Here is an 18893-nt window from a genome sequence, read left to right as displayed (position 1 = left end):
ATAACCATATTAATATGGTTAAATGAAAACTATTATAGAGTTTGGGAGAAATGAAGCATTGCAAGGGTAGTGCACTTCCTATTCGATCTCCCATTGAGGAGATCATTATAGAGGAGGAAAAGCCAAGACTGTGTTGTTGGATAATGAAAATGGTCTACAAAAAAATTTTGTCATTCCAGTTTTTCATGCTTCTAAAACCTTAAATGATCATAGTGATCTCACTCATGGGCTTCTGTAGGAATTTCCTCAGGGGCAAAGCCAGTACTGTATATTGTTCCAGAAAGGAAAAATCCATCCTACATGAACAAATTGATGCAAATTTCTATTGGTTGTGTGGAATCCGTAATGATCATAAAATATTTTAAAACTTAAGTATTTGTAGCTGCAATCTGTTTAAGACCTTAAAGAGTACAGTGAGTTTTAAATAACTCCCCGCAGGCTCCTTTTTCACCTTTTCTATATACATGAATTAACTAACATTCTCTTTTACATTAGATTACTCCTAAAATAACATTTCCTTTTTATCTTTCTTGCAGTTCTTGTATTCAACAAGCTAAACTGGCCCGTACATATCCATTTTTTTTTAGTAGATATTTTTTTTTTCTGGAATTTATATGCAGTATTAGTAGTTTATACAATAAAACTATTATAACGAATCTCTCATGGGGATAATGAAATTAGACTTGATACCAAGCTTCACTTATTATAGAGGTTTGCAGTAAAAAGTAATTACCAAAATCAAAGGTATTTGAAAATTACACTCATTTTAAGGACCACTTGTTGTCAAGAGTCTTCTTATTGAGGTTCCACTATAGTTTACAAATTACGTCTTCTGCAGTGTTCCAAGAGTTGTGGAGGGGGTATCAAGACTCGAGTTGTAGAGTGCAAGCAGGTCATGGCGCAGAACCACGTGGTGTCTCGGCCCGAGAGTCAATGTCCCTCTGTGAAGCCTCAGGATCGCCGACCTTGCAACACTAAACAGTGTCCCAGCGAGGAGCAAAACCCTACCATAGCTGTGGCCAACATCACCTACATTCAGCACAATGCTAGTAAGAAGAAGGTCAACCTGAAGATTGGAGGTCAGGCTCAGGTCTTCTACGGCACACAAGTGAAGATCAAGTGTCCCGTGAAGAAATTTAACAGGTCAGTAGGTATTTTGTCTGCTTAAATCGGTGTTATGTTTTGTTTTAAGTGAGCAGATGAATCTATGGTATTCTTTCAATCTCATACATCTATTTTGTTTTATTATCCATCTGTTGTTTGTCATTAATTCAAAAAAATTTAAACTGAACCGAAAATCATGCGTGGACTGTGTTGATCTTATGACGATGTACTATACTATGAAGCTTTTAGCTGTGCATACTGTTCTCAATGGACACGTTATAAAGTATATTGTTATTGTTTATTGAACTTTAAACAAACTTTAAGCTGTTGAACAATTAAACCAAACTTGCTAAATAAAATAATGACCAGACCATTATGATTGGGTAGTTTCAACCAACAGCAATTAGATTGTTTCCAACTTTTCGAATTGCAATGTGAACATTTGTGTACAGTTTTCATAAAAGAATGTTCCAAATTTAGAAAAAATACATTTTTTTGTGGATTTTGTAACCAATCCAATCTTGCTATTTATCATTGTTACCAATATATTCTCTTCCACAGTTAATCACAAAATATTAATTTTACTGTACAGTATACACTATACAGGCCCATGTTTTGCATGTGATGCATTGGGCCGAAGAGATGGTTGCACTAGGACTCTCCACCCACCTTGTGGGGGGATTTTTTTCATCCTAGCTTTCCCTATAAACCTAACACTTGTGCCACAGACCCATTCCTTTAAATGGCCCTGACAGTATGCCTCTATATTTTGCAATACTCTCATGTTTCAGGACAAGGATACAATGGGCGAAAGACCACAAAGTTATTGGAAATAACAAAAAATATAGAATATCAAAAAAAGGTGCTTTGAGGATAGCAGATGTTACTTACGTAGACAGCGGAGTTTATACTTGTATAGGTAAGTGTAAAAGAGCTGATGTTTCAAATGTCACACTGTGAATGTTAATAAGGATGAAAGAAAATACCGGTAAGCAATCCAATAATGAGATGGCAGGAGTCAATAATTTTACATTGATGTTGGCCGTCAGTTGCCATCAGGCTAAACAGTGGTTGTCCTAGCACTGCCGATCAGCTAAAACATGCGTTCACGTTGAAGCATATTGATCATGCAATGTTCAACTATTAAAAGGTTTAAATTACCCGGTTACTGTCAAAACGATCCTTACTAGAGTACAACGACTACAGCTGTTTCATGTCAAAAATCGAGCACATCTTAAACTCTGATGTCTTGCTATCTGTCAATGTGGAGTTCATCAAGAGATTTAAATTGAACTGAAAAAACATAAAACAGCTATCACACACGAAACAATACATTTAAAAAACTTGTCTACCAGATGCTGATTGAACAGACGTACCTTCATCTGGTGCTGGGTCTCGTGTTAAAACAATTAGCCTACTGCTTTCAGCAGAAGACAACAAACACAGTATGTCCAAGGGTAGCCTGAGAATATCACCTTTTGTACCAACAAACCAGTTTGTAACTGATGTTATCTGTATATTAACACGAGCAGCTAGGTATTTAAACTACCATTACTAGTTTTACCCAAGATTAAGGATAACGTTTTCCATCACAATGCATGATTTTGTAGCGGGGAGATCGTCAGCCGACGTAGCGATCACTGTCAAACCTCGGCCCGGAGTGTTTCCAAGTTCTGAGGAGATAGAGAGACAACATCACAATCAGCTGGATCCAGGTGGGATACAACTACAGTTTATTCTTGAGCCTCAGTTATCCAAACCCTTGGTTTATCCGAGGTCGTTTTACACTTGAGTATATATATTGTTAAATTTCAGTCTGAAAACAATATTTATTTTATAACAGTACGTTTCCGTAAAAAAAAGTAAAGATAGGAAGTAATTTGTGATTTTGTTAACATTACTCCTTAAGCATACATAAAGTGTTCCTGTTAATTATATAAAAATTTTTCCACAATAAGTTATAAAATGAAAATCCCACAGTATAAGGTTGGCCGCCAACCCTTTGCAACCAAGACGAGCATCTGCAGAACCTAAACAATATATCTGTCTTTGTCATTGCGATGTTTTGATGTAGACATGATTGTGTCAAAGCTATAGTTCAGGTCAAACTCTTAAAATGATATGCAATTTTATACTTTTCATACTAGAAGGAGTTTTTTGGGAACAGTCTAAACTCTGGTTTCGCAATTACTATATAATGTAAAACTTCAGATTTTGCTCAGTTAAAAAGTTGTGTGTATCTATGATAGAAATCAAACATCATCACACTGTTGGTGGCTTGATTCATATTCAACATTCATCTTACATTTTTATTCTAAACTGGCTACATATTTCACAAGGGGATGCTGTCTATTATCAACAGTCAAGCTAATATACTGTTGTGTGTTTTGACAGCTATGCAACCCAACGGTGAGATGCCTGGTCGGCCATTTCTAGGTCCAGGGGATGACATGAGTCACGAGATTCGACCAGGAGATAACCTCCACTTGGTCACCAAGAAACCCCCCAGAGCTACCCCTCCTCCCTACCCCCCGCCTGACACCAACCTACACACCAATACCAACTTGTGGCCCCAACACCATTCTGGGACTACGACCAACTCACAGTTTGATCAGGTCAGTAGCTCTTCTATCTGAGTCGATTCAGGATTCAATTGTTCATACCATGAAAAGTTTGTGTTTGATAAACTATTGTAAAACCCAAACAAATCTGGGTAAAAATATCCAAATGTGTTCATTTCAAAAATAATACTAAAACTGGCACATTTCTTAACTTAACGAATTGATGATTTGGGCGATTACAGCTTATAGCCCAGTAACTTAAGTTAAAAATCAAGGCCAACAAAGACATGAAAGATGTAAAGCTGATTTTTTGCATGGTGATTGTATATAATAGGAAGGGTGTTTTCTGGAAGTTCCCCTAATTTCCCCCCCTTGCTTCCCCTTAAACCCCCCCCCTGCCCCAAACACCAGGTTGAAAGTGTAGTGTTTTACTAAATCACCTATATCTTTTGATGTAAACGAGCTATCAGCATAATTGCTTTTTCTTTACACTCCCCGTTAAATTTACTTTAATAAAATAACCTTAAATGTAGCATTATCTCTATTAGGTGGGTTTATATCTGTGATATAACAAAAAATATAATTTTTTTTAACATGAAATTGTAGATTAGGTCAAACTCTGGTATTGCAGTAGGTCGTACGTCAATGTGTTTGAAACAAAACTTTTTACCTATTTTATGAGCTTTCCAAAAATGTATAACAATATATATTTTAATTTAAGTTGTTACCGAATGAAGCCCACTTAGCGCATCATTCCAAATTGTCCAGTAAATATTATAGTCCAGTATAAATGTAATGGAAATAGGGGGTCGCTGTGCAAAAGGTCGGGTGGTTTTGATTTTTGGATATGCTGTTAGTGTTGGGCCCATAACATAAAATTCAAGTTATCCACCTCGAGGTAGCGGCGCGCCACTTGTTAACGAAATAGCATAAATTTGGCCATTCAATTTGTTTTCCGATCTATCTCGCGAACGGTTGGTTTTACTGAAAGCATTGCTTTATTAAATTAAAAGGGGGTAAATTTGTGACAGTTTAAGCCCAACTCCAAGCATATAGCGTAAATAATGGTCGAAATACAGACCTTCAAAATAAACAAACCTGGAAGATGTATAAAAATGGTGGTTTTTTCAATATTTCGCCAATGTCACAATAACAAATATAGTTGTTTGAAGCAAACTCCGCATTGATTTAGTGAGTATGCTAGTTTGTTTGCTTTTAGTTAAAAATAAATGAAAGTATAAATAAAAATACCCCCGCCGCAGCAAACCTGAGGACTAAGCGAATTTGTATGTGCCTGATTTGATTTTCACAAACCTATTTAAATAACATTAGGTTTAACTAGTACCCAGGTATGCTGCTACAGGGAAGGTGAAAAAGTGTATTTTTTTACTAAAATAATAATATTATGGTAAGAAACGATTAAATTTACCAAATCTTTCAAAAAGTGTATTCATAAACAGGGTAACTACTTAACAAATATTCTCCATAATAATAGCATGTGGATTTTTAATTTGATTTTTTTTTCTTCTCCGTAACCAATAAATGTAAAAACATTCCAATGTACTATATTATTTGTAAAAAAAAATATACTAAAGACCTTTTGCATTCCACAATGTCTTATTTTACTAGACTATTACCAAATGATTACTTTTTATTTATTTATTGTTTACACATCCTGTGAGAATGTTTAACAAGCAAAATAAGAACACTGAATTAAAAGAAATAGTAAGAAAATGAGTAATCACAAGGATTCAAAATGAAGTAATCGGTAGTTATAAGAAAAGGCAAATATATGCTCAACAAGTTTATTTAATTACAGTTAAAAATCACAAAGTAAGGCATAAACTATCAGATACAGTACATATCAACTTTATTTTCCCTCATCATCGTCAGTTCCTTCTTCAATGAAGGGTGGGAGTGAATTTATACAATCAATGCTTTATACAATCAATTTAGTTGTAAAACGTTAAAAAAATATATCTAATTTAGTATTTTCTCACCACTTAAAATTTGGAGATCAGATCACTTAGCTTATTGCAAATAACTTTTAAATGGAGGGAAAATCGACAAAAATTGATGTGATATTCTGAAAGAGAATAACATTTACTACAAATAACTACTATGCATTTAAAAAAAAAAAAAAAAAAAACTTAATAAAGGCAGCCAAAAGCTGGCTACAAATAGAAACTTGAAAACAAAAACTTGAAAAAGCAGTTTTAATGTATTTTTACTTTTTCATCACAAATATTTGATAAAATCACACTTTCATAATTATTTGCAAATCTTCATGAATTAGGCTTTACAATGATCCATTAATTAACAAAATCAGTCAAGTAGAAGTTTAGATTTAGTTGTACAAAGTTTAACAAAAATATCCCTTACTCAATATTTTATCATTACAATAAGTTCAGAGGATGCTTAGCTTTTTTGCAAATAACTTTTAAATGGTGAGGAAATTGACCAGAGTGGAAGGTGATATTCTGAAAGAAAAAAAAATTCATACAAATTGGTACCATGCACTTTTTGGAAATACTCGAAATAAGCAGCTAAAGGTCGCACCCAAATAAAAAGTGTGAGAAACACAGTTTTCAATGTATTTCTTAATGAAAACATTTTTTTGTTCACCATAAATCATAACAAAAACAAACTTTCATAATTATTTGCAAATCTACAGGAATTATGCTTTCCAACGACACAATAATTAATAAAATCGGTCCAGTAGAACTCTAGATTTAGTTGTACAAATATTTTTAAAACTGAATTATATAGAATAGATAGTATTATTTACTGGACAAGTTGGAATGATGCGATAAGTGCGCTTTGTGGCTGTTTGAAGCATGGATTTAAATGGCTTCATTCGGTAACAATTAAAATTAAAATATATATTGTTATACATTTTTGGAAAGCTCATAAAATAAGGTAAACAGTTTTGTTACATTGACGTACTACCTACTACCGACGTTTGGCCTTATCTACAACTTCACGTTTTAAATAAAATAATATTTATTTTGTATCACATATAAAACCCCCACCCAATAGAGATAATGCTACATGTAAGGTTATTTTATTGAAGTAAATTTAACGGGGAGTTCAAAGAAAAAACAATTATGCTGATAGCTCGCTTACATAAAAAGATATAGGTGATTTAGTAAAACACTACACTTTCAACCTGGTGTTTGGGGGGAGGGGGAGGTTTAAGGGGAAGCAAGGGGGGGAAATTCGGGGAACTTTCAGAAAACACCCTTCCAATTATATACTATCACCATGCAAAAAATCAGCTTTACATCTTTCATGTCTAGGTTCTTACCTAAAGTGACTGGGCTATTATTATCTTGCATTAGTGGGAGCTAAAAATACTGGGTACACTGGTTGCTAAACAGTTCTGGGTGTATACTTCAGAATCAATAATTGACATGCAGTTGTATCCGGTTAACTATTTCATTGACAATTGCTAATGATTTGCGAACCAAGAACCAACCTTTTTGTCTACTTCCATTATGTCGGCTGCTAAAAATGTATAAACTTATGATGGTTCAAGACTAAGCTCAGCTGCTAATCATTTGGGTTTAATTAACATTCCAGATTAGGAAGTTATCCTGACACAATTCTAATATGTAGGTCCCTACAAAAAAATCTTACTGTAAATTTTACTGTAAAAATACTCCGTGATAAATACAGCTTATATCTGAAAGGTTACAGAGCTCACCTAAAAATTAGGGGGTAGCCTGTATGATCCTGATACAGGCTATTAGCTTTTTGATGATTTGACCCAGCTGTTCTTAATAATTATTCAAAATGATTCCGGAGAAAGAACCAGTTGCAGAAAAAAAGCTATCATCTCATTTATTGACACATCCTCCACTCAGCTTCTCCCTTGAAATAAAAACCCTTGTGTGTTTGCATCATATGAATTAACTTCCCTTAGTCCTTGGATTTTAAGATCCAGCACTCAGTAAAATATCTATCTCTTTCATTCACAGTCATCTTTAACTCATCTTTGCCTTAAACATCCCCTTGTTGTGTCGGCATTGAAATATAATCTAAAAATCTACACAAATACAAAAGCTTCACCATCCTCTGCTCAAATTTTGCCTCATAAACATATCCAAGCAAGGGTTTTCAACACATAATTTACACAGGATGGACTTCCAAATGTCCCTTCGGAAGATCCTCTTTCTTCCCTCGAACCGTCTCTTTCGTCCGCCGGGTCGCGCCCCATGCCCCACTTCCAACAACTTCTAGCCAATTTGCAGGTGAGCTGCCAAGCCTCAGTCGCACTCTCTGCATGGTCGTCCCCCGGCATGAGCATGGCGTTTTCCTTTGAGCATGAATCACATTTTTTCCATAGTGTGCACATTTCACATTTGGTTTTTAGGAATTTTCTGGGGAGTAAGGGATGTAAAATAGGGTGAAGAGGGATATGAAAACATAGTTAAGACAGCTTTTAGCCAACATACCCTGTAGATCTTAAAATATAATTTTATCTGGAAGTTCTCCTTGATAATAGTTAACAGAAGGTACTCAATCAAACCCGCTTAGTTATCAAAATGTGAGTATTGAAGAGCTTATTATTTGATCAGTTGTCTATAAATAATACAAAATCATAAATGTTTGGCCATCAGACTACTAAATAAGTTTTCCCTTTAAAAATACTACAGTAGGAAGATGCTAGTACTCTAATCACTTCTGAGACCTATAGCAATTGGGGGGTCTGTTTTTGGAGTTGTCAGGTGGCCTTTGGGTATTGTGTAGATTAAGCAACCAAAGATCAACTCAAGTTGATCAAGTTTGCTTTGCGCCCGTAGCTTATGGCAGCTTAATTGTGTCACGGTGGCTAAAGAGGCCAGATCTATCATTCGTGTCAAGTCAAGATCAGCTGTGATGACTTTAAACACTGTAGACTGGTATCTCCTTGTTGTTGGTATCCTTTTTGTTGGTAATTCCTTGTTTTCGCCACACAACTTTGTTATAATGGACTTTCCACACATGAATTTAACCCGTAAAACAGATGTTTGCCGCCTGCTTAATCAAATGGGGTTTCATTACAAGCTACTGTACTGTAATGAATGTTTACCAGTCGCCGGCTGATTATAATTAGCAATGCGAGTCAGCGAATCAATAAACAAACCTCTCTTAGAAGTTATGAGTAGTAAGTGATTGTTGGGTGGAAATATGTATCAAGGATTTGTACCCTTTTTTTATTGTTTGGTTAGTTTAGAGTAGTATGGCAAAAATTATCGTACGTCAGTGGTCCAAAATGTGTTTACCATACTCGTCCGGTAAACACCTTTTTTCTAGACTAGTAACACTTGTAATATACCATTTCAAGCACTATTGCTGGCTTGTCATGTTCTCTTATGGCAGTGTAAGGACCTCTATTGAATTATGGTGCAACCATAAGGGCAACATAATTATTTTTTTTATTAATAATACTTGTTGTTTGTATTACGTTTCTGTAAAAGTGTGTAGTTTTAATTGCAATATCTTTTTTTTTTGCCTGAGTCTATATTTTAATTTGTTGTTTGCACTAGACCCACTTTTAGTTCTACACAAATCATGTTATTTTAAAACAAGAGTGTTATATCCTTAAAATAACGTTTGAAAACTACATGGCATAATGTATACACTGACGAAAAAGTGCATAGTCCCCATTATTTTTATCTGATGTAAGAACCAAAAGTTTTATCATTTAAATGTTATGGTGTTAAACATGATCTTTCTCAAAGCTATAGTTGTTTATGATTTCCTAGTCATCAAAAAAAGTAATCTTCTATCTCCAAATCAATGTATTTTGATAATGTTCTCAATGGAAAGATTTAAAACTATTAGTCACATAAAACTTACTCAGTTAAAATGAATTTGCTTCAGATTTTTCAGGTTCTGTTCTAGAACAGTTTAGATTTTTTCAAAACTATAACTTATTGTTCACAGGAAAACAAGTTGTTTTAGACGATATTTTCAGAAAAAAAAAACCTTTTTGTCACACATTTTTAGCACTAGTAATTATTTTGTAAATTAATGCTTTTTGGAACAATGTTAACTTAACATAAAATTAACAATGAATTGAGTTTTCTTTGCTATTAATTAACTCGTTAATTAATTAATGCCAACAGGAGTATAACAATTAAAAGGGATCCGTAGTTATTTGATCTTTATTTTTATATACCCACATTATATTGATTTGTTCTCCTTTAGTAGTGTATACCTGGCACAACACCAAACATTAGAGTATAAAAATATTTTGGACTTTTTAAATTTTTAATCAAAGACATTCTAACTCTGTATGGTAAATAAAAGTAAAAATCTTGACGTTCTGGTAACATTGGTACATTAGAGAGTAAAGTACCTAGGTAAAATCAAATGTTACAATCATATTTTACAATTACAAACATAACTCCTGATTTGTACCACATACTTGATGCATTTGTGTTACCATCATAGACACCCCATCTATATTAACCTTCTGTAGCCAAGTTTGTTCATTCAGCTAGAACATTGTTAAAAATAAAATTAGCACTACCATCAACATTTTCTTTTCTTTCTCATTCTTAGTTTGTAAAACTTTGAAAGATAGGTAAGAATATTGATTGATAACAATGCTATTTACAATAAGTTATCTATTACAATTGGCTTGGTTGAAATTTTGGTGTAATTGGCAGAAATCGGTAATTTTAATCAGCAGACTCTATCAACAATGACTTAGTAAACCTACAGAAGTTTAATATATTTCTAAAAAATTTACATGTCGAAATAATGAGATGTCTACTATCAATCATCAAAGCTTGTAGTTCCTATGCTGTAGCTCAGCTAAGTTAAGCCATACCGCTACTTTGTGTAATCTAGTCTGTTTTAGCTTACTGCCTTTATTCAAAGTTCCAAATTAATAAAAAACGTAGACCCTTTGGCCGTTCCAGACGTTTGGGAACTCCCGGGGCCATCGGATGGTGATGGAAGAAGCCCCTCCTCCGCCTCCCCTCGTCACAACAACGGACTTTGGAGGGGAAACGTCAACGACGGAGGACTCGTCTATTGTTGTCCTCGGAAAAGGTGTGATTTCTAAGCAAATACTGTTTGGGAAATTGAAATGTAACCTGATGATAAAATGTTGAGCTAAGGAAATTGTTGAGTCATTGATTATGTGAAGGTATTATTTTACTTATTCCTCTTCAACTGTAAAATGCTCAAAGCTTTTATCAGCAACTAGTATGTGGAAAAAATTATGGTCTGCGGTTGCAGTTGCAGTGTGATTTATTGGTTCCAGTTTTATTTAAATTCCCAACTACAGGTAACCAAAACCATGAGTGAGGTTTTAAATCTGCTTTGCGGTGGTGTCTCTCAGGGTGGTTGTTTGAGACCTGTACTTTTCAATTTATTCACATCTAAATTTAACAGTAGTGTAAAATTTATTTCAGCACATTTGTATGTTAATGACTGCAACTGCATTAATTATCCAAACAAGACAATAAAATCAATAGAGATTTGATAGTCAATGCTGATTTGTACAACATTTTCTATTTGTCAGATAAATGGTCACTGATTTTATACCATATTAAAAATTGTGCTATCATGTGTATTGGACATAGGTACTGGACATACTTGACAAAGAGATAACTCTTTTTCTGCCCTTTTCACCTCTGTTTATTTACTACAGCTCAGAGAAGTAAGGTACGAGGAAACATTCAATGGTACGCTTAGTCTAGGTGGTGTCTACTGTCTAGCACTAGTCACAAGTGTCTAGGGCAAAGTCTAACCACCTCCTGACCCTCATGTACAACAACACTCACGAGGGAAAGAGACCCTGTGCCCTGAGCGATAAAAAAATTTGCACAGAGTTCGCTGGTAGGGCTCGTCCTTACTCATCACAAGTATATTTCTGGCATAAGATAGAGCTGAAAGTACACTAGCGTACAATTAGCATGTTTCTTTTGTACCTTACTTCTCTGTGGCGTTAGTCCTTGATAACTTTGATTGTAAGTTCACACTTACTACATTCACAGATCTACAATATCAAAACTAGGTATTCCAAAAATTAAAAGAATAACATATGTTTTACAACAAAAGAAAACAAGATTGTATACATACTTTCGTATATTCCAGACTTTTTCCATTTGAAACCCCTTCATATGGTTTGAAATCAAAATAATCACTGCAAATTTATGATTGATCCACAGGAAGTCCTGAGAATGTGAAGTTCGACTGGTTGATAAGTGAATGGTCTGCATGCTCTCAAACCTGTGGAGGAAATGGATTCCAGGTAAAATTGATTCTTAGTTGTACTTCTAAATTGTAAAATTCATAAGCATTGCCATAGTTAAAATTCTATGATTACTACTACATTAGTGAACATCTAGATCAATGGTATTGTATTGGGCTGATAACTCTGATTGCCATTGGTTTAAGACAGCCGCCTGTACTATCTTAATACTGGATTATCGGATTATCCCCATCATATTCCGAAAAAAACTGTTACCTTACGTTTATTCAATGGATTCAGATCACAAAAAAACCAGTAGAAATAAGGTGACAAAAGAAATATATAATTTGTCATTAACAACTAAGATTTGTGTATTCGCAGATAAGAAAGGCACACTGCATGGTACGACTGCACAACGCAACACAAGATGTAGACAGCAACCTATGTGTGGATGCTGGGCTAGAGACCCCCATCACTGTACAGAAGTGTGGGGCTGAACCGTGTCCCCGCTGGGTAGCTGAGGAGTGGAGCTCCTGTCATGAGTCTCGCTGCTTCACCTGGGACACTGGTGAGTATTACTAGATGTTATACCTATGTGTGGATGCTGGACTAGAGGCCCCCATCACTGTACAGAAGTGTGGGGCTGAACCGTGCCCCCGATGGGTAGCTGAGGAGTGGAGCTCCTGCCATGAATCTCGCTGCTTCACCTGGGACACTGGTGAGTATTACTAGGTGTTATATCTATGTGTGGATGCTGGACTAGAGGCCCCCATCACTGTACAGAAGTGTGGGGCTGAACCGTGCCCCCGATGGGTAGCTGAGGAGTGGAGCTCCTGCCATGAGTCTCGCTGCTTCACCTGGGACACTGGAGAGTATTACTAGATGTTATATCTATGTGTGGATGCTGGACTAGAGGCCCCCATCACTGTACAGAAGTGTGGGGCTGAACCGTGCCCCCGCTGGGTAGCTGAGGAGTGGAGCTCTTGTCATGAGTCTCGCTGCTTCACCTGGGACACTGGTGAGTATTACTAGATGTTATATCTATGTGTGGATGCTGGACTAAAGACACCCATCACTGTACAGAAGTGTGGGGCTGAACTGTGCCCCTGCTGGGTAGCTGCAGAGTGGAGTATTGGGATCCAATGTAAAGGAGCTTCTTTTTAGAGTTAGGATTCTGCTATCTTTTGTCAAACGTATTTATTGTTGTATATTTTAAAATACCATTATTGTTTTGCATATAATCTGGATTAAGAAGTTTATGTGTCACTCTACTCATAGTAAAACAATCTAGGTATTCCTAACATAATTCATGTTTTTGAACCTAATACTGCATAACAAAACGTAAATTGTGGTGTAGCTGCCATACATTTCTCAATTTCTGGAAATTCAGAAAGATATGTTTTACTTATACTCTAAATCTTAATAAACAGGCAATAAATATAATTTCCCATTGTAATATTATGATGTCAACAGCAATGCAAAAGCGGGACATCACTTGTAGAACGTCAAACAACACTGAGGTAGATTCAAAACACTGCATAGACGTGGAGAGACCGATCCAGAGGAAAGAGTGCTACAATGACAAATGCAAAGGGACTTGGAAAGTCGGAGAGTGGTCAGAGGTAATTTTATACAGTATATGAATATTGTCATCTTGTAATAGCTTAAATAGGGTCGAATTATGAAGGTAATTAACTAACATCAGTATCAGTTAACTAACACCTCGACCTCAGTATCTCAAATTTTTACCCTTACCCTTTAAGTTTCAAGATATCGAGGTCTGTGAAGTATAGCGAACACAGAATAACAATTCTGTGCTCCCTAGTCTAGTACTAGACTGGAATCCTATCTACCTACACAGAGCTTTTGGGGACTTTTTTGTTGATAAGATCAAGGAAAAATATTAAAATAAGGCATATAACTACATGAAAATGATAGTTTATGATAGTTTATGAAAATGATTTTTTGAAAGCTTATTTTGTCCTATACAGATTCCTCAGAACGGCTATTGCCAAATTTGCTAATGCACATCCTGTCATGAACAAACCTGCTGTTTCAGTGTGCGGCACCGTGCGAGCAGCAAGGTGTCAAGTACCGGATTCTTCAGTGCGTCTGGTACGGTACCAAGAAACCAGCTGGCAACGCTTGTAGAGATCAGCCTAGACCCTCTGTCATGAAGATATGTAAAGGTCCTCCATGCTCATCAGGTTAGTCAAGGATGAAAGCTGTTAAATTATTGCATCTAGTGATAGATCATTTTTATAAACACTTTTTCTTAGCAACTCACTATTATAAGAGGCATTTTAACCCATTAAAATACCAACCATTCTTAGCACTCAGATTTAGATGAGTGTGGCATATTAAATACAACTGTCACTACTTTGTTGAGTGAGTCTTGACTCTGAATGTTGTTTTACCTTGGCTTTGCTACAATATCCTGGATGAGAGTGATCAGCCACAAATTGGCTTTTGATCTTCCTTGCTTGGTGCATCAGAACCTGTCAAACCTGAGTTGCTAGATGAACTGCAACCTTTCTATGAGCTCTCTTGAGGAAGGTGTCTGCTTCCTCGTCATAATTTAAAGAGTGCTTTCCCCTACCTTATTCAGAGCTGTGCAGTCATAGAGTAGATGATTTCTACCCAAATTTCCTATATGCAGTGTGTCTCGATTGTGGATGATGATAGCGATGTAGGTACAATCTCAGGATGCCATGACCCATGACTATTCCTGTGTTCTGTCTTAGATCCCTCCATTCTAATCGTAGAACGCTTCCGCTATCATTATTCTGACTAGGTTCTGGGTGATGACCCTTTGGATATCTGCCATTACTCACATACTTCCACCACCAAAAGATTTCATGATCAACGTTGGCACTGGAGTTTCAGAATCTCAAGCAGCTTTCTACCGTTTGCATCTTGAAAATATAAGCTCTCTAAAGGCTTCTTGCCTAATTAATGCTTGGGTTAGTTGGAATCAGTCCTATAACCTCTTGTTAGCCAGTATTTTCACGTTCAAAGCTCTTTCCTCACTCTCTTGTATACGTACTACTGTATTTTTCTACTGTTGTATTGTCTGTTTACAGCAGGCGAGTGCAAGGACCAGTCCAAGTATTGTGAGAATGTTCGGGTAATGAACATGTGTCGTATGCAGAGGTACCAGACCCAATGTTGCCAATCTTGCAGAAACAACAATTGAGACTAGTGCTCCGTAGAACTGCACACTTCTCGTAACCGTCCACTATGCAGAGAAAACACGGGTACAAACAATTCTAAAATATTAACAATGTAGGTTAAAAAATTAAGTTTTATGCTTCAAAAATACATGAACAATGCAATTATTCTCTGTTCAATCAGTTCCAAATATTTTAATGTAAATGATGTTTAAGCATGAGCAACGTAAATAGGATGTAAAACTTAACTTGTTTTGAATTGAAAACTTAAAAAAATCCAAAAGATTTTTTTTCACTTTTTAACACTTTTGCATCCAAGAGTTTGATGTAAGCTGCTTTACCTAATCTTAAAAACTTATATGCTAAATATTAAGCCTTGAAGAAATAAAATCTAGTATAAATAACGCAAATTGATTAATTAAGCTTAAACAAAATATTTTTCGTCACATTATTTTGTTTTCTTTAATTTTTTTTTTTACCAGTAGTTTATATTGTTTGGAGTAGGCTATAGATTTTGTATATCACAGTATACAACATTATGGTTTGTTAAATGCTAAGGAATTATTTTCTTGGCTTCAAAATATATAAGTAAAATAATTCACAAAACAATTTCAACAATTTCCTAAATAACATATAAATAAAATGATAATAATTTTTAATTATGTTTTGTAATAAGCTATAAAAGTTTTTGCAACTAGGTACGCCTAAATCTCTCAAAGTTTTTTAGCTGCAAAATGTAACATATTGACCCCACAACAAGTTCTTCCCCATACTTTCTAATAAACAAATTATTCAGTCCTTTGTACATCCACAAATTTTATGTATGATTTGCCTATACTTATTTTGGATGTAAAATATCCAATTCAAACTGTTACTCAAAATTTCCATTTCTCAAAAATGTCTAGACCATTTCTCTGAACATGGTGGTTTTCGGTTACGGAAAGTGTCAAAACTCAAGCAAATGTTCTGCACAAACCTCGTGTAATGTTACCTGGTCAATGTACAGTGTAAGTGTATTACCTAACATAATTATACTAATTCTGCTGTTAAAACTATAAACATGTAAATGAAGGGCATCTGAGGGGTGGCCATATAAGACTGATTGTAGTATTAAATAGGCTAGGCTTCACTGCGTCCATGACAAAGCTTTGCAAAGCACACTTTCATCGTGGTCGTACCTGTGTCATTCACTGAGAAAACATTTAAAAAATATGTATTTTATTTTATAGTAAAAATATTCTCTTTTACACCAAATTGTATGTAATTTGTGACAATGCAATTTTATGTGGTATTCAGATATCTATTTTGACAAATTTCACTTGTTAAAACTGCAAGCAGGTGGATAGAACAAAAATGTACAAAAGAGAATTTTTCACGTTTAATTATTTAGTGAAATTAGATGTCGTCCAGTGATCGAAAACTTGCCCAAAATGTGTAATGTACAGACTTCTCTATTTTCACCCCACACTGTAAATAAAACATGTGATTGGAATTTCTTCCATTGGTTTTGATTTTCTCTTTATATTTCGTTGTTATTTCGTCACCAGCATGACAACCCATAAGGCCCATGTTAATTTTTTTTTCAAATTCATTTTTGTGCTTATTTTTGCGACTATTTTAATTTATAAAGGGATTCTGCACATCTACAGGAAAATATATCTTTCTAAGAGTATGCGTAGATTTTCCCTGCGATGCAACAAGCTGAGAGAAAAGGTTTTCAAGAAACATGCTTGCCTATTATAGGGTAATCCGGTGTAAATATTAAAATAAAATTGATGGAATGAAATCAAACATTCTGAGAGCCATTGTGAATGTAGAGTTTTATATGTATAAAAAAATAATGATGAGACATTTAAACTGGGTGAAAAAAGTTAAAAAATTTCCATTTAAGGTGAACCAGTAAAACTTTATAGCTTATTTGGTACAACTACTACTTTTAATTCTTCTGTGGACTTCAAAACCGTAGTAGTGATTTTGTGAGTTTACATCCTGATTTTTCCACTAACATTTTTTGTCTACGCTACAGTTTATGCTGGTAGTGTACTAACTCACCCCTTGATTTATGCTTCATGCTTTTCACCCTTGTGCAAGGTGAAAAGAGGTAAACACCCTAAAAAAGGCTATGTTTAGTATTTTGTACACTTTAAACTTCAATTTACATGATGTTAAAAAATATATCATACGGAATTATTACGACATGATAAATCTAAATAATGATAAACATGATAAATTCTAAATTATGCTGTTTCCCCTAAAAGATTGCAAAACCTGCTTTTTTATTGTTTACTGTTGTTAAATATTCTGTTGAAAAACTGAAGAAGTTTTTAAAGATAGTATCCACAATTTTATGTGGTTTGTTCAGTGTCTGACATAGGTACAACACATAAAACTCACTGACATATTCCTTTATGTGTTTCTTCAACATCACCCTATTATGTGTGAAAATCTGCGTTATATGTAAAGATATTTATTTTTGACAAGTTTTCTGTAAAGATTGTGTGTGCCTCACATAGTTCTAAAATTGTAAAACCATATGCTTGTATGTAATAGGAAATGTTTTAATTTGGATTCATTGTTGTTACAATAATGATATGTAATAGATCATTTTTTTACACTATTTGGTTTTAAAAACGTTATAAAGATTTTAAAATGAATTTTACTGATTGTAGATTTGTTGATAAGATCCATCATAGTATATAAATTAAATTTGGTAAATTAAGTTTTGTTATTTATCTGGAAAAAAAATGTTTTGTGTTTTGGAATTATTAGGAAATTGACAGGAAATCAGGCTCACCTTTATATAAGTCCATAAACACATATAAACAACACAAATAAAAATAATTAGGTCACTGACCACGAATATTTCTACTTTTGTGTTTTTGTATGTGTCTCTATGGAATAATTCAAATATTTAGCCTGCTTTCCTGTCAATTTCCTAACAATTCATTATACATTTGTTTATTTTATTAATCAGCTGATTTGGTTGTCTTAATTGTTTGTGAATATCTTACTCATTGTTGGTTTAAAAGAATACAGTTTTTTTTTTCAGTTTACTCTTTAGGTTTATTTTATTAACTTCATACACATAAATCAAACACAAAATTTGTCTTGATGTAGTTTTGTTTTGATAAAAAAAAAACATTCTATATCAAAACAAAATTAACAACTGAACTGCACTAGGTGCAAACATAGCATGAACATGAGGAAACCTGATCAGCTGATTGAATAAATAATATCCATCAAATTTGCATAGGAAAATTGTTTTGTAAGCAAACCTAAGATCTTTAGCGCAGTTATTTAACTAAATCAAAATTATTTCAACTCGTTTGCAAATATTTAAAACCCGGCACTGCTTCAATCCAAATAAAATTTCTGAAAAAATGTAATTCATAAAAAAACCTTAGCAGTTCAGTACATAAAGGAAAATCATTCCAAGCTACTCAAAACATTCCACATTTTTCACTGAATCACACAAAATAATTGTAATAATGGTACGGCTCAGCTACTATCCTATAGTTAACTTAAGTTTTGTAATTTTTGTAAATAGTTGAACTTGTATAGTAATATAAGCTAATTTGTAAATATATGCACTGCATAGCTGAGCTTTACACCATGGATATAGCGGGAACACTGTCACTGTGATCTCGTTATAGCCAAGCCAATTTAGTGTTCTACACAATTAGAATGCTTGAGATTATTTGATAGCTTAAAGGTCTACATTCCTGTTGAATGTCATCCATATAGTTTATATCGATTACCTCGTCATCTTATTCCTACCAATGAAATGTTGTAGTCGTTAAATGTATTTATACTTAAGTATTAGTAGGCTATTGATTTGTAAAAAGAACATGTACAAACCAACTA

At 34.5% G+C, this 18893-nt stretch overlaps 1 protein-coding gene across 1 annotated transcript in view; it reads left to right on the top strand.

Moving 5' to 3' along the window:
• The window catches only part of LOC128996523 (protein madd-4-like), a 125940-nt gene extending 110546 nt beyond the window's left edge, over window positions 1–15394 (top strand). The window contains exons 15-25 of the mRNA XM_054421904.1: window positions 839–1143; window positions 1896–2023; window positions 2715–2819; window positions 3499–3719; window positions 7805–7918; window positions 10562–10712; window positions 11837–11919; window positions 12241–12427; window positions 13333–13481; window positions 13919–14066; window positions 14943–15394. Of these exons, the coding sequence (XP_054277879.1) occupies window positions 839–1143; window positions 1896–2023; window positions 2715–2819; window positions 3499–3719; window positions 7805–7918; window positions 10562–10712; window positions 11837–11919; window positions 12241–12427; window positions 13333–13481; window positions 13919–14066; window positions 14943–15055 (1704 nt within the window). The 3' untranslated portion in view covers window positions 15056–15394. The remainder of the gene's footprint in view (window positions 1–838; window positions 1144–1895; window positions 2024–2714; window positions 2820–3498; window positions 3720–7804; window positions 7919–10561; window positions 10713–11836; window positions 11920–12240; window positions 12428–13332; window positions 13482–13918; window positions 14067–14942) is intronic.
• Window positions 15395–18893: the final 3499 nt, after the last annotated feature.

This window comes from Macrosteles quadrilineatus, unplaced genomic scaffold (assembly GCF_028750875.1).
Source record: "Macrosteles quadrilineatus isolate MER2022 unplaced genomic scaffold, UCM_ALF_1.0 Scaffold_6__1_contigs__length_79288215, whole genome shotgun sequence".
NCBI classification, from domain to species: Eukaryota; Metazoa; Arthropoda; class Insecta; order Hemiptera; family Cicadellidae; genus Macrosteles; species Macrosteles quadrilineatus.
Note: the sequence above shows the minus strand (reverse complement) of the source record. Positions and strands in the feature narration are given on the sequence as shown.